Consider the following 24257-nt stretch of genomic DNA (forward strand, 5'->3'; position numbering starts at 1 on the left):
AAAAATGAAAAATTTGGAAATTCAATGCAAGTCCAGCATAAATCCATAGTAAGACACTAATGCTGTATGTGATACATGTACCAATACCAAACAAATGAGGTACAACATTCTTTTGGGAAGTAAAGATCTATGTGCATACTGCCCTGTAACCCTGAGATGAAGGCTTTGAGAACAACTGAATTTGTGGAGCGCTTACAAAGAGTGGCAGCTGAAATGAAGAAGCCGACTGCTAACTCGAACCATCGTAGTTGGTCAAATGCACATGGTTGCTGGAGGATGATGGCCGGTGATAGCAGGGGATGGAATGGGTAACATAATAATATGCTTATGCATGAGTCCGCGAGATTTAAATGGCATTCACTTAGCTGCTGAACGGGACTCACAATGTAATGGGTCTTTTGACTTTCTACAAGGCAGTTTCTGGAGCCTACATTTACTATACTTTAACCTCCAAAACACAAATGTATTTACTGCCAACACTCAATGTAACAAGCATTTCCAATGCAATAGGTCTCGCACTTGCGAGAGTTTAAGCTATTGGCATTATAAATCACAATAACTTTTATTTATCTGTTTTGATAATTAACACATAAATAAAAAGCATTGACATTTACAATGTCAATAGCTCAAACTCTTGTGAATGCGAGACCTATTTTATTTCAAAGAAGCGGCTGAATGTTGCAGGAAAGCATGTCATGCCTGCAGTAGGAGAATCTCAAAACCCGTCTCTTCGACGGACCCCGTCCTTGATGAACTGGAACCTGCACCACCCCCACACCCCCAGTGCCTTGAGACCCTTACGGGTGAGTAGTCGCGCTTAAGAAACGCCTGATTGATTGATTGACTGATATTAAAGAAAATACTGCTTGGAGACTAAGTAAGACATACCGTGTAACAACTGAAGTAAAAGGGCCAGTGCTCATAGGAGGGTACAAATGAAGACAAGGCAGTACTAAGGAGGGACTAACAAGCCTATTAATAAATCAGAAGCCTCCATTTACGAAGGACATTGACACCAGCCAATGACAAATATGGGCGGAGAGTGGGCGGGGCTTCAAGTCTATACTCAAATACAGCATGCCTGCAGAGCAGCGCATATGCTGCCCAGGCTCAACCTAAAAAGTAAGGAGGAGAATTGTAAGGGTTAGTTCTATCATTTCTTTGTGAGACAAGTCAAGGAATTATAAACAATAAATATATTACCCGTGGTTAAGAGGTTTTAGCTCAACATTTCTATTAACTGCTATGTTCTTTGTGCTCATTACCACATGGAGCAACATTTATAATTGTGACACTGCTAAAGATTTACAAAAACTCCAAAGTGAAGATGTCTCCGTGTTGTATGTTAAAAGGATTTATAAAGTGCGATTAGTCACCCGAGGGGTACCCAGGCGCTGGAGCAGGTGTGAAGGTCGTCAGCAAGGTCTTAGTTGAAGAGAAAGGTCTTCAGCTTCTTACGGAGGAGTAGGCCCTTAGGTGTAGCGGGAGGTTGTTCCATGTTTTGGTGCAAGGTATGAGAAGGCTAGCCCTCCTGTGCTTTATGTGCAGATGTGGTTTGTGTGTGCGAGAGAGAAAGGCAGAGGTTAGGAGTCTGGTGGGCTGGTGAAGTGGAAGCAGGAGTTGAGGTGTGCTGGTCTAATGTTGTGCAGTGCTTGTATCCATGTGTAAGGAGCTTAAATTGGCAGTGTTTGTGTGTTGCCAGCCATTGGAGATCTCTGAGGTGAGGCGTGATGTGGGTGTGCCGGGGTAGGTTCAGGACGAGTCTTGCAGTGGCTTTCAGGATGGTCTGAAGAGGGATAGGGATTCCGGTTTAGAGTGCATTGCCGTAGTCTAGTCTGCTGGGGATTAGGGCTTGAGTGGCGGTACATCTGGTGCTCTTGGGAATTCATCTGAAGATTTTTAAGGATGCATAGCATGTGAGAGTAGGAGGAGCTAACTGCGTTCACCTAAGTGGCCATGTTGTGTTTGCCATCTATTATGATCCCCAGGCTGCGTGCATGGTTAGTGGGTGATGGCTATAGGAAGCTGGTCCTTGATATTCTGGGCTAAAAGGAGGTACACCGTGTAAAGAGTCCAGGCAAACCCCAAAGGAATTACAGAGGCACAAATGACACCCTAACAGCTCTCTTTTGTGGTAGTGTGGGCAAGCAGTTATGCATATCAGAGGGTAGTGCTAAGCATTTATTGCACACACAAAGGCAGTAAGTGAGACGCACACTCAATAAACAAACCTGACACCCAATTTATAAAAATAATACATACTTTTATATGAATTTAGATACCAAGATCATTGGAATCAGGTAAGTACTTCTTGAGTTATTAATTTGTTACAGTTTTAAAAAATGGATACAGTGCAGTTTCTGAAGCGGTAATATTATCCTACGGAGGAAAAACATACACTGCAAACAAGTACTTCACAGCAACGTATGGGACCAATCTCTTGGACCTAAGGTAAGTATGGGGCAAGGTTCAAGACAGCATCAACAGGTCACCTCGGGTGGCACTGGGGCGGGTTGGGTGCAGAGGTGCTTTTCAGCATTGGGTGTCCAATGCTATCCTAAGGGGGGAAAACATGTACTGCATTTGGGCACTTCACAGCAACTTACAAGTTCTATCTCTTGGACTTAAGGTGAGTACGGTACAAGGACCAAGGCCACACCAACAGGTCACCTCAGTAGGCTCTGGGGCGTCCGCGTGCAGAAGTGTGGTATGCCGCCAGGTGTCCCGTTCACTTCAATGGGGAACGGTCTGTTGCAAAGAGGTTGCAAGCTGGGACTGGAGGGACAATCAGGATGAACTAAAAAAGGGGACTCAGGTCTCGTGATGCTCGGGGACATGGAGACAACTTTGGTCTTCTTCTCCTCGGGCCAGAGCGGCCGGGTGCACAGGTGTTTTAGGCGTCGGGGTTTCGTCACCGTAGACACTCGCGGTAGAGGGGGCCTACACAAAGAGGCTGTAGGTGGCATCAGTGAGTACACTGTGGGCAAACCCCTGGAGGGTTGGGGGACCACACTGGCACTCTTGGCCCACTTCAGCTCAGGCTAGGGGACGCGGGTGCCATGGTGCTTTTCCTGCAGGGTTTGCAGCGGTCCGGAGTCCTCACAGCTCTAATGGAGTGCCTGCAGAATGCAGGGAACCAGCTCCACTACTCCACAGGAGTTCCTGGGTCTTTGTTGAAGACAGACAGGCCTCCCAGGCTTTTGGAGGCACAGCAGCTGCAGGACGAGATGACTTTAGCGCAATTAGGATAGTGTGGGGTAGTAGCCAATGGGCTTTTACCCATGGGGTCACTACGCCCCCTATATGACCACTTCTTGTGGGAAGTGGGCATAACCACGTCCCGTAGTTCCTAATTCTGCTATCACCAAGGTGGCAGACTTTTAAATTTTGCATCCACATCAGGTAGTACATCTTAGGGGTGGAACTAGCCTGAGGGTGGACACGCCTCTCGGATTACTAATTTTTCCACCTGACCGGGTGCCAAATGGGCCCTGGTCAGGGGGTTGGCATCCCCCTCACCTCTGAGGGAATTCAGATTAGCATACCAAAGGCAATGGGCTCTTTGAAACTCCCTGACATGGAATGCTGATTTACCAGCCTTCCTGGAGGAGGAGGTGATAACGCCTCTCTCCAGAGCAAGCTTTGTTCCTGACCTCTTGAAAGCGTGGATTTTCATGCTTGGCGGTCAGAAACTCATCTGTGGTGGTAGCCTGGACTGGACCAGTCAGCCAGCCAACTAGAGGACTGGTAGGTTTCAGGGGGTACCTCTAAGGTACCCTCTGGGTGCATGTATTAATTAATCCAACACTGGAATCAATGTGGGTATATTAATACAAGGTGTTTGATACCAAACACCATATGTTTCAGTGAAGCCATAATGAATGAAAATGAAAATGGATTTATACAGCGCGGTTGCTGCCCTGGGGCGTCCAAGCGCTAGAGGAAGATAATGTAGCTGGGAAACTCGTTTTGACCAGTGTGCAATACACACCTTAAGATGGCTTCCCTTATCACTTGCAATATCCAGTGATAGAACTGGACATCACAGGGGCATATCTGCTCATGCAGATAAATCCTCACATAAAATATAATACACCCTGCCTTAGGGCTCAAAGGCCTTCTGTAGGTGTGACCTACATATATTAGATGCAGTGACTTTGGCGTGACACACAGAAGTGTGTCCTGTGCTGTTTTCACTCATGGTTTGCACCATGTCATGCAACTTGCAATGGCAGTCTGTATGGAATACATGTATGGGTCCCTTAGGGTGGCATAAGATATGCTGCAGCCCTTTAGGGCCCTCATTAGCACCCATGCCCTAGGTACTGGGGGTACCATTTACAAGGCACTTACACGGATGATAAAGTCCTTAGACAATTATAGCACAATTCGACAACGCCTTGTTGTGGGGAAGGAGCAATGGCACTGAGGTCTGGCTCGCAGGCCTCAGTGCACTGTCAGAGGTGGAATTCAGCATCTAGTAGCTAAAAAGGGAGGGGAATGGATGGATAGCTGCAGCAAAAGCCCAGTTTTCTACAATGGAGCACGACCAAGCTTTGATGGCCACCACGTGGAGTCCCAAGGGGAGTTTTTGTTCCTGAAGATCAGCACGTGAGTCTTATCCGTGTTGAGTTTCAAGCAGTTGGTCCTCACCCATGCTGATGTGTGTATTGTGCATTCGGTGATGTTGGATCCGGTCATGGAGGATTTGTCTGATATGGAAAGTATGAACTGGGCATCATCTGTGAATTAAAAATGAAGGCTCTGCTTAAAAAAAGCAATACTTCATCAAGAGGTGAACAGAGCACAATTATGCAGACTACATGACAAGGCACTGTGTGCAGGGCTGGGTTTACCTGAGATAAAGCAAAGACATACTTTGTTGCACAATATGTGATCCCAAGACCGGTGTTGGTAAGTGAAACTGCAGCATCAATGTCAAATGATCCTACTTTATAAAGGGGTCTGGCGGTTACCCTGCAGCCGCAGCAGACTCACAATGAGAGGCAATATTATACAGAAGGCAACACAGAAGAGCTGAATTCAAATAGACATAAGCATAACACTAAAGTGCATACAACTGTGCTGCCAAAACAGCTCAGATGGAAGTTAACAGATGCCCTGCATGAGTCATTGCAGGAGGAGTGAGGAATGCTCTCTGTTGTTCTTTTAAATATTGTTGAAATCTTGTTGTTGTAGCTTCATTTCATGAATATAAAATGAACATCATACATCACATTATGCATCATACAGGATATGGTTTACTTCTTTTAAACATTGCTCAAGTCACCTTATTTTAGCATTTTTTGATGAATATCAAATGTATGCATTAAAATGGTATGACTAACTTTGTAGTTGGCTGTTTGCGCGAAAGCCATTATTGTGCTGCCGCCTACGAATGACTGAGATCACAGTTTAGGGCTTCAGTTGTGGTGTGGAACAACATATTACGTAACCCACTATTGCAAGAAAACAATGACATTTTTTAAAACACTTCTTTACAGCCACACCTGTTAAATCTTTAACGCTTTACTTTGACTGTTTGATGTATTGAGAATTAGCTGATGCAAACAACAGTGGTGCCCAGTTGCCAAAACAGTGTTTGCAAACTTGTGGGGTGACTTGTGTGAGTCACTGAAATGTAGCACAAAGAGGGTGTAAATAGCGCCTGAGGCTGACTCTTCAAGTGTAGAGCTGCTCATGGTTCTGTTTGGTTCAGGTTAGAAGTGGGACTCAGCTAAAGCATAATTAAAGGCTACTGTGCACAGAGCTCGAACTAGGTGTGCGCAGTAAAAATTAAACGTGTAAGATGTATACGCTGCGTACCTCTTCCTCTACCGTTGTGTATGGTGTACATTCAGTAAGTATTTTTAATGCTACTTAAGTGATTATCATCCTAATGCTATTCAGTGCTGCCCATACTCGGATATGAATGTCCGGTTTGCACTAACCTTGTGCACTTCATCCAATGTAAGCAATATCTTTTCCCGTGTCTCACCAATCCCACCAATAGCCACGTAGGGTAAGACACGAGGGCCAATGGTCGATGCGGGGAAGTGGGACTGGAGTGAGAGGGAAAACAGAGACAGTGGTCTCCACACTTCGTCTCATCGTTCCTGAGGTCAAGGGGGTCTGCAGGTTATAGTTGATCTTGACTAGATAAAGAAGAGATGTCTTAAGTAACTTGTCATTGGAATACTAAACCTATAGGTGATGGGAACAGATAGTCCTTAGCGCTGTCAGGTAACTGGGACCTGCTTAAAGGTAAACTCAGAAACCTAAATATCTTTCTAAACACATGTACATTCACAGCTCATTAGAATATCTACCTCAAATTACATCACTATGTACTCGTTTACTGAAGTTAGGAATAGTTTCCTCTTGGCTCTGTATAGTTATATATGCAGACTCAAAATGTAAATATATATGTGCATGAGAAAAGTCCTCTTAAGAAGAGTTCTTTAATGAGTACTCTTAGCAAAGCTTACAACCCCAGGCTTAAGTCCAAAATGAATGTGCAACAAATTGTTCAAGGTTTTCTTTGTAATCCAAATATCAACTAACAATCCTTTAGAAAGTGAGAGGTCTTGCCACTTGAACTTCAACATCCACGTAGCAAGGTCCTGCCTGCATCAACACTGTAGCACAATTTCCTACCAAAGACACAATGCACCAGGAGAGATGTTCTACCTGAGGATCCAAGATGGCCGCCATGTCTCTAGACACTCAAGAGTTTTTGGCCTGCTGGGAAACGTGGTCCTCCAGTGGTGCTCTGCTATACAGCGTCTTCGCTCTGTGCCCGCATCCTAAATCCAGTCAGCACCAGCAGCCTTTAAACACAGCAAGCCTCTCCTTCACAGAAATGCGCTCAACAAGGATGGCTTCATGGTACTGTGTCCACAAACCACAACCACCACAGCACTTTCAACCCCACTTCACGACAACTAAAAACTAAAGCTGATATTTGGATCCTATGTAGAGTTGGGCTTTAGAGCCGGTATTGACCGTGCATAGCAGTACCTACTGCAAGTGTAAAAGGGGACGGCTGGATCACATCCCAACTGTGGATGGACGATGGAGACCATCAGAGAAGGGAGGGTGTCAACGAAGTAGTGAATGCTGGGAAAGGAATGCCATTCTGGCTGCTACTTTTAGGGTGTCTTAGGTCAGCTTCACCAGGTGAGCCATTGCACAAATGCTTCTGTAAGCATGAGCTATAAAATCCCAAGGTAACAGTACAAAATGCAGGACAGGGTTGTGTGTGTTTAAAGCCACATTCATGTTTGGGATTTACCTGCTGCATAGCAATGGATTCTAAATGATAGTGTCAGCCGTACCCATGCAGAGAGCTGAGGATAGGTCACATCACACAGAACTGAAGAAGAGAACTGTCCCCTCTCTGTTAAAGTTGTGCTTTAGAGGAGGGTGATTGGTAAAGCCTAAATGATGGGTTATTTTCATGGACACAGACTTCTCAGAAAGCCTGTGGAAGCTGAAGGAACCGCACTCATCCTCTTATCCCAGTGACAACACACAGTTGACACTTGTCCCACCGAAGCCCTCAACAGCCTCCTGTTTGATGCAAACGGGTAGTGGAAGGGCATGGGATGAAATCTACACACATCCCTAGTTTACATTCTGTTCTCGCTGCTGCATGCATGAACACTGACACCAGGGTAGCAACAGCAGTGCCCGGGGTACCAAAGGGTAAGCCAGGGGTAGCAACCGCTACCGCTGGTTGAGATCCATGGTTATTTCCAGTAGCTTTGTAATGCTTCCCTCTGTGGTAACAACTATGTAAAGTAACATATCGTCTCTCTCTCTCACTCTCCTTCTCTCTCTTTCTCTCTCCATCTCTCTCTCTCTCTCTCTCTCTCGCGCTCTCTTTCTCTCTATCTCTCTCTCTCTTTCTTTCCCTCTCCATCTCTCTCACTCTTTGCTGCTCACTCCTCTCCCAGGTACATCATCCTATCCAGGCCCTTCTGCTTCGAACCTGGCAACCAGTATGAGATCGCGATTCGCTTCCAGCGCTTTGGTGTGCAGCACAGGCACATGTCAGCTTTTATTTTAGTTGATTCGGTAAGTAGGCCTGTACCAATGTGAGTGCCCAGTGGCTGGTAGAGATGAACATACATGTTGTGGCAGCAGAGACATCCCTAGGGAAGGGGTTTTTAATAGGAATGGGCAGAGCACCCTTAAGTTTCCCTCCGCGGAATTCAGCGGAGTTACATGAAAATACCATGAGATTCCGCAGAGTTCAGCGAATGCGCATAAATGGGCGCATCGCGCTGCTCGTGCTGATTTTTAGTGCTGGGAGCTCAAAATTAGGCACCACACGGTGCACCAGAGGGCGCTGCTGCTCGAGTAGATTTTGCGGCCGCTCGTGTAGATTTTTCCACCGTGAAAAGTCGCAACCGCCCGTTCACAATGAGAAAATCTTGCAGTGTGCCCTCATAGAGCCTGAAAATCAAGCTAGGGAATGCCAATTCTTGCTTGCGCTCACCAACTTACCATTGGCAAGCCACATGTGAGAAAAAACTCTGCCACACGGCGGTTGGTGGGATTTGGCCAGAACTCCACATTAGAAACCTAACGAGGATAGAGGAGCCTAGCGCGCAACCAAGATGGCCGCGTAGGTGCGAGGCTCCCGAGGACCTCCGCGACCTCCTGCATAAATCCTGACAGAATCCTGTCCCAGATGAGGGGACTGTATTTGTGAGCCCGAGCAGAGGTGACACCCGTTTTCCGTTTTTAAATCGGACCTCGAACACCGGCAGGAGCATCGATTGAGGTTTGCGGCCTTCTCCACACCGGCCCCCCGTACTGGAGTTGTGGGGCGATCCGGACACAAAGTGAACAACAGCGGCGGGCAAGGCTGGGTGACTCGCGTACCCCGCACTTTCACTTTCGCTTTTGCGCCCTCCTTGCTGCCAGGCGAGGTTGGGTTGCGGGGCGGTGTGCGGTGGTGTGGTCTCGCTGGGGTGCCCTGCCGGTCCGCCAGCTGCGGTCCGTCCTGCGGAGCGGTGGTCGCTCCCCCCTGGACCCCTTGAACTGGATTGTCGGCCCCCCCTTTCTTGAGGAGACTGACTCGTCTTGGGGATCGAAACCATGGCCACAAAACAAGATGGCGATCGGGCTAAGATAAAATCGACCCGCCGTGGCGCGGCCCAGCAATCCAACAGTATGGACCGCTACACCCTCCAGAAGGGATCCCCAGAGGCGCCGCGTAGGTCCCCTACAGGCCCGACTGATGCTTCCGCTCTGCCCACGGACCTGACCCTCCGAGACGTCATGGGCGCCATCGCCGAGATGAAGGCCTCGGTGGACCAGCGCTTCGACACTCTGGCGCAGAAGATTGACTCGGTCCTCGTGGACGTGGGCCTCGTGAGGGCTGATTTGTCTAATACCAACGACCGGGTCGATTCTTTGGCCCACTCTACCACGGGCCTCACAACGGACGTGGCGGCCCTCCAACAGGAGGTGCGCAGGCTTGGCCAGGCGAGCGCCCTGATGAATCGTCGGCTGGAGGATTCCGAGGGTCGGGCCCGGAGGAACAACGTTCGCATTATCGGGGTGCCGGAGGGACGCGAGGCGGAGGCGGCGGATCTATTTGTTGAGGACCTGGTTCTCACCCATCTCCAGCCTCGGGGGCTGAGTAAATTCTTTGCGGTGGAGCGTGCCCACAGGGTCCCCGGGGGTAGGCCTAAGGTTGGAGCCCCTCCGAGGCCTCTCATCGCCCGGATCTTCAATTTTCGGGACAGAGACGCTATCCTACAGACTTCCAGGCTACAAGGGCCGGTCAAACTTGACAATATGGAGAAGTGTGGCTCAATGATTAGAGCGGCAGACCCTGATGCAGAGGTCTAGCCCGGGACCAGGGTTCAATTCCCTGCCTCGGCGGGTCTTGGGCTCAAAAATTCCACGGACCTGATAATTCTCGCCTCGGTGCCATTCCAATCATGGAGTCCCACTCTGCAACTCTGGGCAATAGCTTGCTTAATCTCCACAACGGCCCCCACAACGCTAAGGATGCCTGGCCTCCACCTTGGGGGTGCCCAGGAGTGGACGCCTCACAGGGAAAGCCAGGATGGGTTCCACAGCGGTATTCGTACAAGCGCCTTGAGACCCTTGCGGGTGAGTAGTGCGCTATACAAGTATCAATTTACATTTACAATATGGACATCAATTTCTATCCTGACTTCACTCCGGCAGTCCAAAAGCAGAGACTGAGCTTTCTTGGTGTTAAACGTCGCCTAAGGGACCTGAATCTCAAATATGCGATGCTTTTTCCAGCTAAGCTGAGAGTGGAGGTGGATGGCCACACGCACTTTTTTGATCGACCCGAGGTGGCCGGGGACTGGCTAGACACTTTGCCCGGAGATCGGGGCCGGGGGGGTGGGGGGGGTGCGGTTGGTGGGGAGGGCCCGCCTGGTGGGGAGGGCCCGCCGGATCAGGACTGAGGGACTAATGGTAGGCCTTGCTCTGGACTGCGTTGTTGTCACTATTGACTGTTAGGGTAAGTTCCCCTCCTGTGGAGGTCGTGTGGGGTCTCTTGGGGGATCTCCCTCCTCCTCTGGGGGACTAGTTAGTTTTCTTATCAATGGGGCGACAGGCACACTGCACTTTGGGGGGGCTGTTTGGGCTCATGCAGGGGTGCAGGGTGGGGGGAGTTCTGTTGGGTTGGGTGGGTTGGGGTGGGGTGTGGTTCGTTTCTACCGCAAGGCAAACCCGTTATTGTATTGTTGTTTTTGAGATGCTCTGGGGGGGACAAATGATGGCTTCGTTATGTGATGGGGGGTAGGGATTTGACTTTGTTGTCCTGGAATGTTAACGGACTGGGTGATAGGATCAAGCGGGGTGTGGTCCTGCAGTATCTGAAACGGATTTCGCCTGATGTGGTCTTTCTGCAGGAGACACACCTTATTGGTAACTCCTTTTGTGCCATGAATCGCCGTGGCTTTCGCTTGGTGGCCCACTCGGGCTTCACATCAGGCTCACGGGGGGTGGGCATCATGGTCAAGACCTCGCTCCCGCTAGAAATAGACGAGGTGCGCCATGATGAGAGGGGACGCTACACTGTCTTGGTGGGGAGGATGGAGGGCAAGGTAGTTGTCTTTGTCGCTGTGTACGTCCCACCGGGGCTACAGTCCACCACCTTTGCAGATCTGGGACGCCTCCTCCTTGACCTCCCGGGGGGGCTTCTGGTGGTTGGGGGGGATTTCAATGCGGTGGCTTCTGGGACTATGGATCGTCATCCCCCTAGGGACCTCCCCCGGGCACAGGCGTGGTTAGCGGGCCTTTTAGACACACTGGGATTGGTGGACTGCTGGCGTTTAAAGCATCCCACCCAGCTGCAGTACACCTTCCATTCGGGTGCCCATGGTAGCCTCTCGCGGCTTGATTATGTCCTTGTCCCTGCGGCCTATGCTGGGAGGGTGGGAGAGGTGCGCCATCTGGCGCGGGGTATTTCAGATCATTCCCCGCTCCTATTGCACTTGGGTGTCTTCCCGAGGGGAGAGGGCAGGGTAGCCCCAATCAATGCTTGGTACCTGCGTGACCCCACTATTCGTGCTGACCTGATTAAATCATTGCAACGGTATTTTGAGGAGAATGTGGGGTCCGTTCCGTCGGCTATCTCCCTGTGGGAAGCCTTCAAAACAGTTCTCAGAGGGGAGGCCCTCTCCTTTATCTCCCATGCCCGCAGACGCGCACAGGAGGAGGTGACCCGGGTGGAGGCCGAAATTACTGAATTGGAGGGTGGTCTGGGGAGTGGGGTGACTGACGCGGCGCTGCATGTTCTACACCTTAAACAGGCGGCCTATAGGGCCCTCGTCACGGAGGCGGCCAGGGGCCTTAGCAGAGAGCAACAGGGGCGACTGTACGATGTGGGTGATAAGGCTGGCAAACTGATTGCGTGGTTGGATAAGAAGGAGAGAGCTAGTCGTGTGGTCCCGCTGATTGAGAGGATGGATGGTGTACGAATTACTGAGCCGGAAGGCATTGTTTCCTGCTTCGCGGATTATTTCCGCGAGGTATATTCTCCGGTCTCTCCCTGCTCGGAGGAGGATTCCCATGCCCTGCTGCGGGACATCGCGCTGCCCTCGCTTTCAGTGGAGGACAGGGATTCGTTGGATGCCGCTCCCACCTCGGATGAAATCGCCCTCGCCATACGCTCGGTCGCCTCGGGCAAGGCCATGGGCCCGAATGGCCTTCCTATCGAATTGTATAAGCTGCGACCGGATGTACTGGCACCTCACCTCCGCGCGATGTTCCTTGCGGCCCACTCGCGGGGCTCCCTCCCGCCGGACCAGCGTCTAGCTACCATCGTGGTTATCCACAAGGAGGGGAGACCGCGAGACCGGGTTACATCCTATCGGCCGATCTCGCTCTTGAATGCGGAGCCTAAAATCGTCGCCAAGGTGCTTGCCAACCGGCTGTTCGGCGTGGTGGGCGATCTGGTCCACCAAGACCAGTCCGGCTTTATTCCCCATCGCAACACGGCCCTTAACCTGCGGCGCTTGCACGGGGTGCTCGCGCGTGTTCCATTCGTGCGGGAGCCGGCCATCTTGGCGTCCTTGGACGCCACCATGGCGTTTGACACGCTCGAGTGGCCGTACATCTGGGCGATGTTGGCGAAATTTGGATTTGGCTCGGGATTCATCAGCTGGGTCAAATTGTTGTACTCTGACCCATTGGCGCAGGTGGTGGTGAATGGTCGAGTCTCGGCCCCATTCGTGCTGGGACGGGGCACGCGACAGGGTTGCCCCCTGTCGCCACTCCTGTTTGCACTGGCCTTGGAACCCCTGGCGGAGTGGCTGCGGTGGCACCCTTCTATCCGTGGTCTCCGTTGGACCCCTGAGTATGAGGACCGCGTGTCCCTCTACGCCGACGACATCCTGTTGTACTTAGCCTCCCCGCGTAAATCACTGATTGTCCTGGTCGATGTTCTGCGCTCCTTCGGCCGTAACTCAGGTCTTGTCATCAACTGGGCTAAATCCTGTGTCTATGTGCTTTCCGGGGAGGCTCCTGTTCTCCCGCGGGGCTGCTCGATCCAGATTGCCTCGCAGGGGTTTCGTTACCTGGGCGTCTATATTACGCTGGACCCGGTGGCCCGCTACGAGCGGAATTTGCTTCCCCCCCTCCAGCGCTTGAAGGAGGACGTCGCGCGCTGGCGGCGCTTGCCGCTTTCGCCGCTCGGCCGGGCGGCATTGTTCAAGATGATGTCATTACCGCGCTTTCTGTACGCTCTCCAGAACTCGATGGACCTGGTCCCGGCGCGTTACTTCCGTGAGGTGGAGAGTTTGCAGCGCCGCCTGTTCTGGGACGGGAGGCCGCGTATAGCCCTGGCAAAGTTGACGCTCCCGTGGTATGACGGAGGGATTGCCCTCCCGGATATTAAGCGGTATTACTGGGCCTCCCAATTAGCTGCAATTAATCACGGCCTTTACGGGCCCGCCTTAAACCCGGCATTTGAAATGGACAAGATGCTCCTGCCCGGTGGCGATTACAATCGAGCGCTCTACACTAGCGTGCCCGATTCCCGCCTGACGGGACCCACGCGTGTCATGGTGCGAGTATGGCACGCGGCCAATGCAGCTATGGGATGGAAGGACCGTTTGACCCGGGCGTCACCGTTGTATGCGTCTGAGAGGTTGGGCTCCCTATGGACCTCGAAGGGCTTCGATAGGTGGGACACGATAGGCATTAGTACAGTGGGGGACCTCTGGACGAGGGGAGGATTCAAAACATTCGAGACACTGCAGGCGGAGTTTCAGCTGCAGGGCAGTGAATACTTTCGATACCTGCAGGTCCGTCACGCACTGGGTTCTGTCTTCCCAGACGTGGCCACCATCCCGGAGTCCTCCCCACTGGAGGATAGAGTGCTAGATGGCCACGTTCCGGACAGCACGATCTCCCTCATCTACAAGAAGTTGATTAATGACCGCTCGGGCTTACTGACTGGGCTCCGCGAGGCTTGGGTTGCCGATGGGTTGGAGCTGGACGACGAGGACTGGATTTCCGCGGTGGCCTCCCCGAAGGAGGTGGCCATCCCGGCTCGCCTTCGCTTCGTCCAGCTTAAGATACTTCACCGGGTGTACATGACGGGGCCAGGGCTTCTGCGTATGGGCTATGCCGAGGATGGACTGTGTAAGCGTGGGTGCGGTGCATTGGCGACTTTTTTACATATTCTGTGGGAATGTCCGAGGGTGGAGCGATTCTGGCGTGGTGTGCATGAGGTCCTGCGAGCGGTTACGCATGTCGTGCTGGTGCCTGAAGCGAGGAGATGCCTGCTGAATGTGTGGGAACCGACCGACTACTCGGTTCCGCAGACGCGATGGGTGACGCTGGGTTATATGATTGCTAAACGTGACATCGCTCAAATGTGGGGATCCCAGAGGCCCCCGGCAGTGTCGGCCTGGAAAGAACACATGGATTGGTGCATGTTCCGAGAGAAGGTGGTGTATGTGGCGCGGGGTAAGCCTGGGGCGTGGCTGAAGGTGTGGGGCCCCTGGAACGCCTACCGCGGGGGTATTTGCGAGCCGCCATTGTTGCCTCCCGCTTCACCAGCTCCGTCCCCCTAGATGACCCCCTCCCTCAATCCCGGGCACAGTGTTTTCCCAGTCCCGGACCTATTCCCCTTCCCCTCCTTCGATTTTAGTGTATGGTTGGGGTCCCCCCATTTGAGGAGCATATGTTGTCACTTTCGCTCTCGGGTTGCCTTGCGGGTGTGATTTTATGTTGTTGTGTTGTATAAAACGAAACCGTATTGTGGGCTCAGAGTCATGTGGCCCACGTGGTTGATACCTCCTGCTTTAGCGTCTCTGTAACGCCAAGTGCCTTATTGTATATATGTCATTTATTTCTGTCACTTTAGCGGCCGGCCAGAAGGTTGTAGGCCCATACCTGTATATATTTGAGATTGTAATAAACGGTTTCAAAAAAAAAAAAAACCTAACGAGGAGTCTCAAATTCCGCTGGCTGAATGGAATTTATCACCCACTCCTAGTTTCTGCTATGAAATATGATCACAACTTTTCGTGTGCATTCTTGGTCCAGCTGATGATGTCACCTAGTCCAGCAACATGCACCAAATGTAAGTATCCTTCTGTGAATCTTTTGTCATCATCACACTCAAACACCAGCAAGGTAGCTTAGTTGGTTTAGCATCTCCTGCAGAAATATGTACTTGTAGCAAGTGTTGGCTGCAGATACACATTGCTGGAAAACGAGGCAGCATCTGTGAGGCCTGCACAAATAACATGACTACATTTGTCCTTCACTGGGAACCAAACACCCAATTGTAGCGCATGACTCTCAGAGGGTAGCGTTGCAGAGCAGTCTGAGGCTTACTCAAGGGAGGTGGTGTGGGCTAGTAATCGCCATTTGCAGGTGCACAAAAATAACACTCAATAATTGATTGTCCAGTCTGCACTTTGCTTTATAAAAGTAAGAGTACATTTATTAAACACACACACCACTCAATACTATGCACCAATTTACAAATATACATAAGCTGTTGGAATTACTTTGTGACATTGCATAACATCTCCACCCCTCCCGCAGGGGTGTGGGGTCTAGTACCACCACTCCCATGTATGCACATCAACTTGCCCCCAATGCAGTTAGTTGAACATAACCTGGAGCGAGGGCCCTGCGCACTGGCACCATCCCAGTGGCGACCCACCCCATTACCTCAACAAGCATTAAAAAGGGGTAAACCTGCCTTGGTGACACATGACCCTGACTGAGCATCTCCTACTGACCATAAAGTATGCACCTCTATATCTTAAGGGCTAGCAGTCTGGGGTCTTCACCTAAGCGCAGCAGCAAGAATCCATGTTTACGCACACTTTAGAATGACAGTACTCATCACCTTGGTTGATCATTTGAATGCATTGCAATTACAGCCCCTAAGGGCATCACAGATGAAATCACAGGATTGCACATATACAGCCAGACAACCAAGCAGGACTGTCTGGCAACATAGCCCCACTTGGCTTATGACATCTCCTTACACATGTGACTTACAGTCCCTTCAAAAGAAGTACTCCTGGCAACTACACTTCTCCTGCAGTGCGCCTCTTCACTTTAAAAGGAATCACAGGTAAAAGCATGGGATTACGTAAATACAGCCAGACCCCCTAGCAGGAAGGTCCAGCAACATAACTCCATTTAGCTTAACATCACCTTACACATGTGACTTACAGTCCCTTCAAAAGAAGTACTCCTGGCAACTACACTTCTCCTGCAGTGCGCCTCTTCACTTTAAAAGGAATCACAGGTAAAAGCATGGGATTACGTAAATACAGCCAGACCCCCTAGCAGGAAGGTCCAGCAACATAACTCCATTTAGCTTAACATCACCTTACACATGTGACTTACAGTCCCTTCAAAAGAAGTACTCCTGGCAACTACACTTCTCCTGGAGTGCGCCTCTTCACTTTAAAAGGAATCACAGGTAAAAGCATGGGATTACGTAAATACAGCCAGACCCCCTAGCAGGAGGGTCCAGCAACATAACTCCATTTAGCTTAACATCACCTTACACAGGTACTTCACTTTACTTGCAAGAATTGTTTGCTGTAAAACCTAAGTTTATTTGATATGTTTCCTGCAATTTCCGTTTAAACCTTTAGAAACTGGACAATGCAGAGTTTTGCAAATTTTGCATAGGAAAGCCTCTGCAATTCATACTCCACGGGGTATTGTTACCCAACAGAGGTAAAAAATGTTTTTATTTTATGTAGATCAAAAGCCAGACTCATAATTGTATATGTCACATGTATTGTCTATAATGTCTTCAATTTTATTTTCTTAAATTTCTTTGGATTGGTGTATTTTAATAGGTATCCTTTATATTTGTGTTGAGTATTTAATTCAAACTTCGAGGTACCACAAATTTGCTGTCAGTGGCATTCTCCCTCATTACCATAATTGTCCCCCTACCTGGGGATGCACAACAACACACTTTGAACTCAGACATTTGGTAGATTGTACCAATGGAGATCAAATACAAATACCGTTGTGACGGAGTAACCCGTCCACCAAGATCTAAATTAGGCCCATAGTCTGCTCAAGGCTCTCCATGTGTTGAGTGCTTCTCTCCAATATCTGCTCATCATGTTATGAACCTCTTCATATATCCTGTGACCTTTATTTCTACAGCTGGTTCTACTGCCAAGGTTTTCAGAACTGCCAGGTTTCCATGGAAATGACCCCATCTCCGTGCACCACCGCGAGGAGATGGAACGGTACAAGTGCCTGGATTCCTTCAAGATGGCCACCATGCCCGCGCTCGCCGAAATGTGCATCAAGCTGGTGTGTAGCATCTCTGCCATCATACATGATGGGGCGCTACGTAAGTACCCGCATGAGCTGTGCTCAAGGCACACAGCTCTTCTGTTGTTAATGCTGGGGAAAGATATAACCTACCACATCAAAAATAAAATAAATGTAACAACTTTCGGAAGTTAAATTGTCAAACAATAATTCAGAGTTTAATAATAATTACAACGGAATGGTAAATTATATGATGTATGTATTTTAATATTTTGGGAATTTAATAATGTTTTACTTGTTTCACTTTGGATGATTTTACAAACTTTTAAGTACATTTATATATATTGATTTGTAATAAAACTGATAATCCTTGCGTCGAATTACATAGCAACTTCATAAGAGCATTATGATTTGCTTGTGGTTGGTGTTTCCTCTATGTTAGCTCCTAGTTGCCGGCACAGGATATTGCCAGGGATTTACCACTACAACATGCCCTTAAGATTAAGTGTCATCCAAGCAGAGCTTTAAGCCCAGGCGAAGGCCTGCATCTACATGTGTGGAGATCTTGGTTCTGAAGTTGCCTTTGTGACTTCAGCTCAGTATGCAGTATTAGACTGCACATGTTTCTGACATCCAAGCCTCACATGCTACAAAATTAAAGGTTTGCCATTAACCTGTATCCTTAGAAGGGCAAAGGCACTGAGAGCCAAATTCATCGCACAAGGGACCTGATCTGAAAGATGATTCATAAAGTTAGATTCCATGTAACATGCTTGTAGAAATGTGGCTACCGGGTGAACTTATGCCGGTCACACAACCTCTGAGGATACCTTGCTCCTTATGCATATACTACTGAGGGTAAGTCAGGAACTAGTCCGACTGCGGGTAAACCAGCTCACATTACAAAAGTGGGCTCTCTATCTCTCTCCTGTAGCTGAACATACTGATCTTAAAAGGGGGGCATAAAGGTTTTTGGAGAGATATTACAATTGGCAAAATATAAAATGACCAAAAGTAACAATAAAGATAGCTTTTTGTGTTACAAATTCTTTAGATATTGGCATCTATGACTGAGTAATTGAAAGAGAAGGATAACAAAGAATCATCAACAAGACATTATTTTATCAAAAGCATCCACGAGAAGAAAAGTTGCATGTCAGCAATTGTAAGCAGCCGGTGTCTTCACCCAACAGAGGTAAACAACGTTTACCCCGAAACTTTTTGAACGTAGGAAATCACAACGTGGTCGTTACAACGACCGCGTTGTGATTCCGCATAGCATTACTCCGCAAGTCGGAACAACGACTTGTGGAGTGGGGGGGAGGTGTTGGATTTAAAATCCAACACCTTCCCTAGTGTCCGCACAGACTGGAGTTGGAATAGTAAATTATACTATTCCAACATCCAGCGCCCCCCCTCCGCAAGTCGTTGTTCCGACTTGCAGAGTATGCGGAATCACAACGCAGTCGTTGTAATGACCGCGTTGTGATTCCCTGCGGGGAAAAATTCTGCGGAATAACATCATAGATTCCCCAAGAGAGTTTGCAGAAGTTTGTTGCAGATGGAGTGAATCTGTTACCTTGGCTAGTACCATTCTCTGTCTGTGGTGTTGCTGCAGGGGGCGGCAGCAGTACTCATTAGAGTCCATTTGTTGATGTTCAGGACTCATTCAATAGGATCTCTCCACTAGTTTCAGGGGGATAAGCCGTAACTTCAAAACTACCCGTCTCTCAACCAGTCTTGTGAAGGAATTCTGCTGATGGTCTGGGTGCTCCTGTGTTCTGCTTCCAAGCACTTCAAGTAGAGAGGTTTCACAGAAGGATGCAGCTTATAGTGGAACGGATACTCAACTGTATATGTGTCAGATCAGCCGACTGACGTCAGCACTGCTGGTCCAAGTCCTTCTGGAGAAAGTGTAGCACAACTCATATGTGGCATCTCCCGTCCTCTTTTCCACCAATATAATGTGGGCATGTAATTGCTTTGTTTTAGCCTGCTGGAAAAGGGTCTTGAATGAAGTGATGGAAACTTGACATGGTCTTCAGAAGGACGATGTGCCCAGCTGAGTTAAGGCGATGGTAGACACTCCCCCGATACCAAGGTATCCTGGGTCAAAGTCTCGTCTATCAAGGTCCATGTGGCAGTGCATGGGCTTATGGTATCTGAGCAATGCTTGCGCTTCCGCTCTCACTAGAGAAAAAAGATTGAAGTTGAAAAAGTTGCTGCCCAGGAATATTCTCACCTACACGGCCCGCAGTGCATATCCTCACACTATCCTCAGATATTCCGTGTCACTGTCGACAAGAAGCGGAATGTTTATCTCTTCACAGCGTGCTTCATCTGTCAGGAATTTGGAATCTCTAAGCTCCTCTCTTTGCCTAATTTGAAGAAATGTTCCTCATTCCCCTCGGATTAGGTACAAGATCATGAGTAGGCTACTGTCCTGTACGTACATTCATATGTGAGACAAGCACAGCTCACAGGGCGCACGCAGTCACTCATGCACAAGCCCAACATCTACTTGCCTCACTTCCCTGAAATGCACTTCAGAGCAGGCATAAGGATTACAGGCAGCCAGCTTAAGGAGTCATCCTGGGCACTCCAGTGAAACCTTCTGCCTGAGTCTGACTTTGCCATGGACTGACAGGCATGTTTACCAGAATGGTGGCCCAGGGCTGCGCCGCCAGTTACCGGCAGGAATGCACCGTATTTATCCAGTACGATCCATTCCTGTCCTTTCCCCCTGCGCTAGTGCTGTTTCAGCAGTCTAGCGCCAACGCAGGCACCCTTGCACCATGTTGCAGTTACAGGCCTGCGTGCATGCATTACCGGCAGGTTACAGGCATTTTCCGCTTTCTGTGTGTGCTGCAAAATGGGAGACCATGGGAGATGCGTGGGAACACCCACCACAATGCCCATAGAACGCGGCACTTGCATAGAGTAAGGCAACGCAGTGATTTGTGCTTAATAAATATGACTTGGGACTTTGCGTCATGCACGTACCACATTGCGTGGTGCAGGCAGGACACATGCTCTTGTGGATATGCCCCACAGTTTAGAAGGACACACCATGTATCTCAGTGCATCCAGTGTTTAACACATTCCATTAAACACCATAAATGTGCCAGGACGAGGGAACTGGGGTGGCAGTACTCATGAGCAACATGGTAACAGAGTGGAGGCAGGGTGATACGGCAGTACAAGACAAAGGCATAGGGAGTTATGGAGTACTGAAGGGGGGTTGGACAGGAAAGCGCTAATCGTGATACATTGGTAGGTTGCTTGAGGGAAGTGTTAGCCTTGGTGATTAAAGGGAGATTCACATGATTTGCAGGAGTCCATTATTTTCATCTCTCAAACACCACGGCCACACATGTCTACATGACATAGACTCCCATCGGAAACAACGCTGATTTGATGAGAGTTTCAAGTCAAACTGGCACAGCACCAAGGACAGCACCATGGATGCCCCCCAGAGACTGGTTACTTTACTAACAAATAAGTATGTTTCATTTAATAAGCACAAGCAAGACAAAAGCTGCCACAATGGGCATGCTGAGAACCATGGGCTAGTGCGCAACCCCATCTCATGCCCATATATGTGACATGCACTGCAGAATATTGATTACAAAGTCCAGTGTGGCATACCTGTCATAAATGTAAGTTTATATGCTCTGCTTATATGTTTAATTCAGTGTCTGGGAAGACAAGCCATGTTGGATATCCTCCACCCCTACACAGGCTACAAACGCACCACAAATATTCCTGCCTACTTTCTGTGCAAAATGGTGTCATAATCTGCCCAAAAATGTTTGAACAAATTTGTGCATGTTGTTCGTAACAGGTATTCATTTGTACATGTATGTAGCTAACATAATTTGTGGTGGATACTGAATGCTGAAAATATGTTGTCATATTGATTTCTTGCAGCGTGCCAGTGTGACCTGCAGGGATCCACCAGTGCTGTCTGTGACCACCTGGGTGGCCAGTGCAAATGTAAACCCAATGTCATTGGACGCCGTTGTGACCAGTGCGCCCCAGGCACCTACGGGTTTGGCCCATTTGGCTGCAGTCGTAAGTGTTAATATAGCTCAGAGAAACATTAGAAACCAGTTGACCTGTAGGTTGTAACTGATATCGATACAAAGACTGTAGTAAAGTGTGAACATAGAAAACACATTAGACTCCTTCAAAGAACATAAACAAAAAACAGTCAAATTGTGAACATCATAAACACAAAATCATTGATTTTTTATGCTTTATATCTACATCTTTACTCCTTCAATCAAGCCATCATTGCCACACGCATGAACCCTTTCAGCTATGCACCCACACACCAATGTAAGTTTCATTCCACATCAGTGTGCATGTACAGTTATATGCTTGTTATCTGTCACTCTATGGGCATCTATATGGTTTTTGTCAGTGTATTTGTACACATGCCTCTGTGTGTTGTCTGACCACCAGACAAGTCACTTTAAGATTCCCCTCCCTTTCCAGCTGGGTTCTAGCAAGGACTTTTGCTTAGGGTCAAACACAGAGGGAATAAAAAATCCTTAGGACCTCACTTTTTCCAGTCACAAACCATTGGATGTGCACATTAGCTTACACGTTGGCGTCCTCACGCTGAGAGAAAAGTTCTCTTGGCCCAGGGAAAGTCCTCTTGGCCCAAGTCCTTCGGTTAACTTCTAATGGCTTGAGACTAAGAGCCCGATGGTGTATGGTGGTATTTACTGTGTTCGTCAAAGTGACAGAGGTCAGTACTTCTGCTTCTCAGACAGACCGCAGACTGCCATATTTAGAGATCACTGCCAGTCCACTGGTGATCTCTGTGCATTCACAGGAGCCACAGCCAACGCGGCTCCTGTGGAGGCACTGAATGCTGGCCACTGTCTTCTAAGCGGCCTCACACCAAACTATTTTGTCCCAAAACAGTACAGAAAAAAGGGCATCACAACGTCTCTTCTAAATATGGTGGATGGTCTGATGTCCTTCCTCCAATGGACCCTACTACATCAGCCCATCGGAGTACGTTTTCCAACGGCAAAGCCTATGGGAAAACCACCATCCTAAAACGATCTCAGAGTGGAGCGGGCGGACAAAGGGTTTGGTGGCAGGTTATTCTGTTCTGTTTGTGACAGAGTACCCCGTCTGCCGAACTTTAAATCAGGTCCAGATTGTCCAATATGGTTGGTTTCTTCTAGAGCATCAAAGTGTCAGTGACCTGGGCTGGGTCTCTCCCACTGCAAGGAAGAAGGCACTCTTATGCACCCCTTCCTATCCATCCACCCCTTCTCCCCCTTTCCTTTCTTACCTGAAAGGAAGAATGCGCTCTCATCAGGTCAGGATCGAGGGCACCAGCTTAGGTCCCTCTAGACTGTTGATAAATATAGCTATGTGAGGCATAAAAAAACTCCATGTCCCCCTAACGCTTGTGTAAGTTAGTTGGCTGCGTGTTCGGCCCCTCCTATTTTCCTCTCTTTCATCCTTGATTGGACTGCAGCTGATCAAGGCCACGCCTGTATCAAAGGGTTGCTCCACCCCCTTCTTTGTGTTCCAGCATCTTGGTGTCCATTCTTTTCCCCGGTGTCGTCTGCTATCAGGACCCAACGGGTACCTCATCGCTTGCTGTGGACCAGGAAAAGACCTTTACCTAGGTTTCTTCTTCTGGGGTAAACCATCAAGGGGAGTGGAGAGAATAGGATCAGCTAATGAGTAAACTGGAATTCATTTTTAAACCCGTCCCCAAGAAGGTGTCCTTCTACCCAACCATTTTAAGCCACCTTACCAACCACACGGGGCGCCTTTTGTGCCAGAAAAGGCAGGAAGGGTAAGCAGTTAGGGGACTCGACGTGCCCATGAACATTTCACATCTCAGGAAGCTCATGCCACTGCACAGGATCCCCTGTACCTCCTGCCCACTGGCTTTATTCTCTCTCTCACTGCCCTAACTCAACGCTCTCTTAGCTGTCCGACTCTATATATATCTGCAAGCAGATAGTCCCCTGAGAAAGCTCCACTCTTTGGTTTATCTTGGTTCGCTTGTTTTTATTGGCTGTCTATCTCTCCACTGTTTCTTGTCTACCAATCAGTGCTTCTGTTTTATTTCTTTTTATAAGTTGTTCTTGACAACCTGTTTTGCCTCCATGTACAGCACTTTACCTCCTTAAGGTCACATTTGTACAATAGAAAACTACACAGATTAAAAAAAATGTTCATAACATTGTTTATTAGTTTTGGTGGATGATATATTACATGAATGTAAGTTGTCTTTGATGTAGGGAGTCGAAGATCAAATTTAAGACATTCTAAAGTGGGGTATGGCGTTACTTGGACTAACTTGCAATGTAGCGTGTCATATATAAAAGACAGTTACTCCACCCTGTTTTAATGGTCGGCCTTCTTGGAATCCGCGCTGTCAGCGGTATGTGTTTGTATTGGTGCATTTCATGCATATGACAGACGAGATCAGGTGCTTTCAGGGTAGTATGGCTGTAGGTGCATTTCATGCCTATGAACTTTTTTGTGTCGGAGTTCACTGGGGCGAGTAGTGTATCGGATGATTGCAATTTCTCGTGAAGTGAATGTTGCAAATTTGGGGATTTTTGAAACATGCATCTGTTTACGAGGTGCTAGGGTGAGGGTTGGGAAAACAGAGAGTCAGTCATGCTTTTAGATGAACTATCAGTTTCAGTGAGTGTGACTGAGGACCCTGATGCTAGAACTGTGGTGAAACTCTGGGGGGGAGGAATCTGAGAAGAGTGACTATCTGGAATGTAAACACTGCATGACGCGTAGAGAGGGGGCAGGCTTTGTCACCCTGGTAAGCTTTGGAAAAAAATGTGCTCAGAGAAGCAGATATGAGGATCGATTTAGTGGATAGTTTAAAGTGTAATGTAAATTACTGGCTGTAATCACAAACATGGGAAGTACTGAAGATAGCTAATTTCAGTATGGCCACTAGAGGGAGTTTAAGC

The 24257-nt window shown here is 48.7% G+C and overlaps 1 protein-coding gene across 2 annotated transcripts in view; it reads left to right on the forward strand.

Annotated features, from left to right (window-relative positions):
- LOC146797319 (laminin subunit beta-1-like) overlaps positions 1–24257 on the forward strand; it is a 398209-nt gene that overhangs the window by 280895 nt on the left and 93057 nt on the right. For both annotated transcript variants that reach the window (XM_085624319.1, XM_085624320.1), the window contains exons 18-20: positions 7959–8079; positions 17167–17359; positions 21211–21354. In XM_085624319.1, coding sequence (XP_085480445.1) covers positions 7959–8079; positions 17167–17359; positions 21211–21354 — 458 coding nt within the window. The remainder of the gene's footprint in view (positions 1–7958; positions 8080–17166; positions 17360–21210; positions 21355–24257) is intronic.

This window comes from Triturus cristatus, chromosome 9, assembly GCF_964204655.1.
Source record: "Triturus cristatus chromosome 9, aTriCri1.1, whole genome shotgun sequence".
In the NCBI taxonomy this organism is placed as follows: Eukaryota; Metazoa; Chordata; class Amphibia; order Caudata; family Salamandridae; genus Triturus; species Triturus cristatus.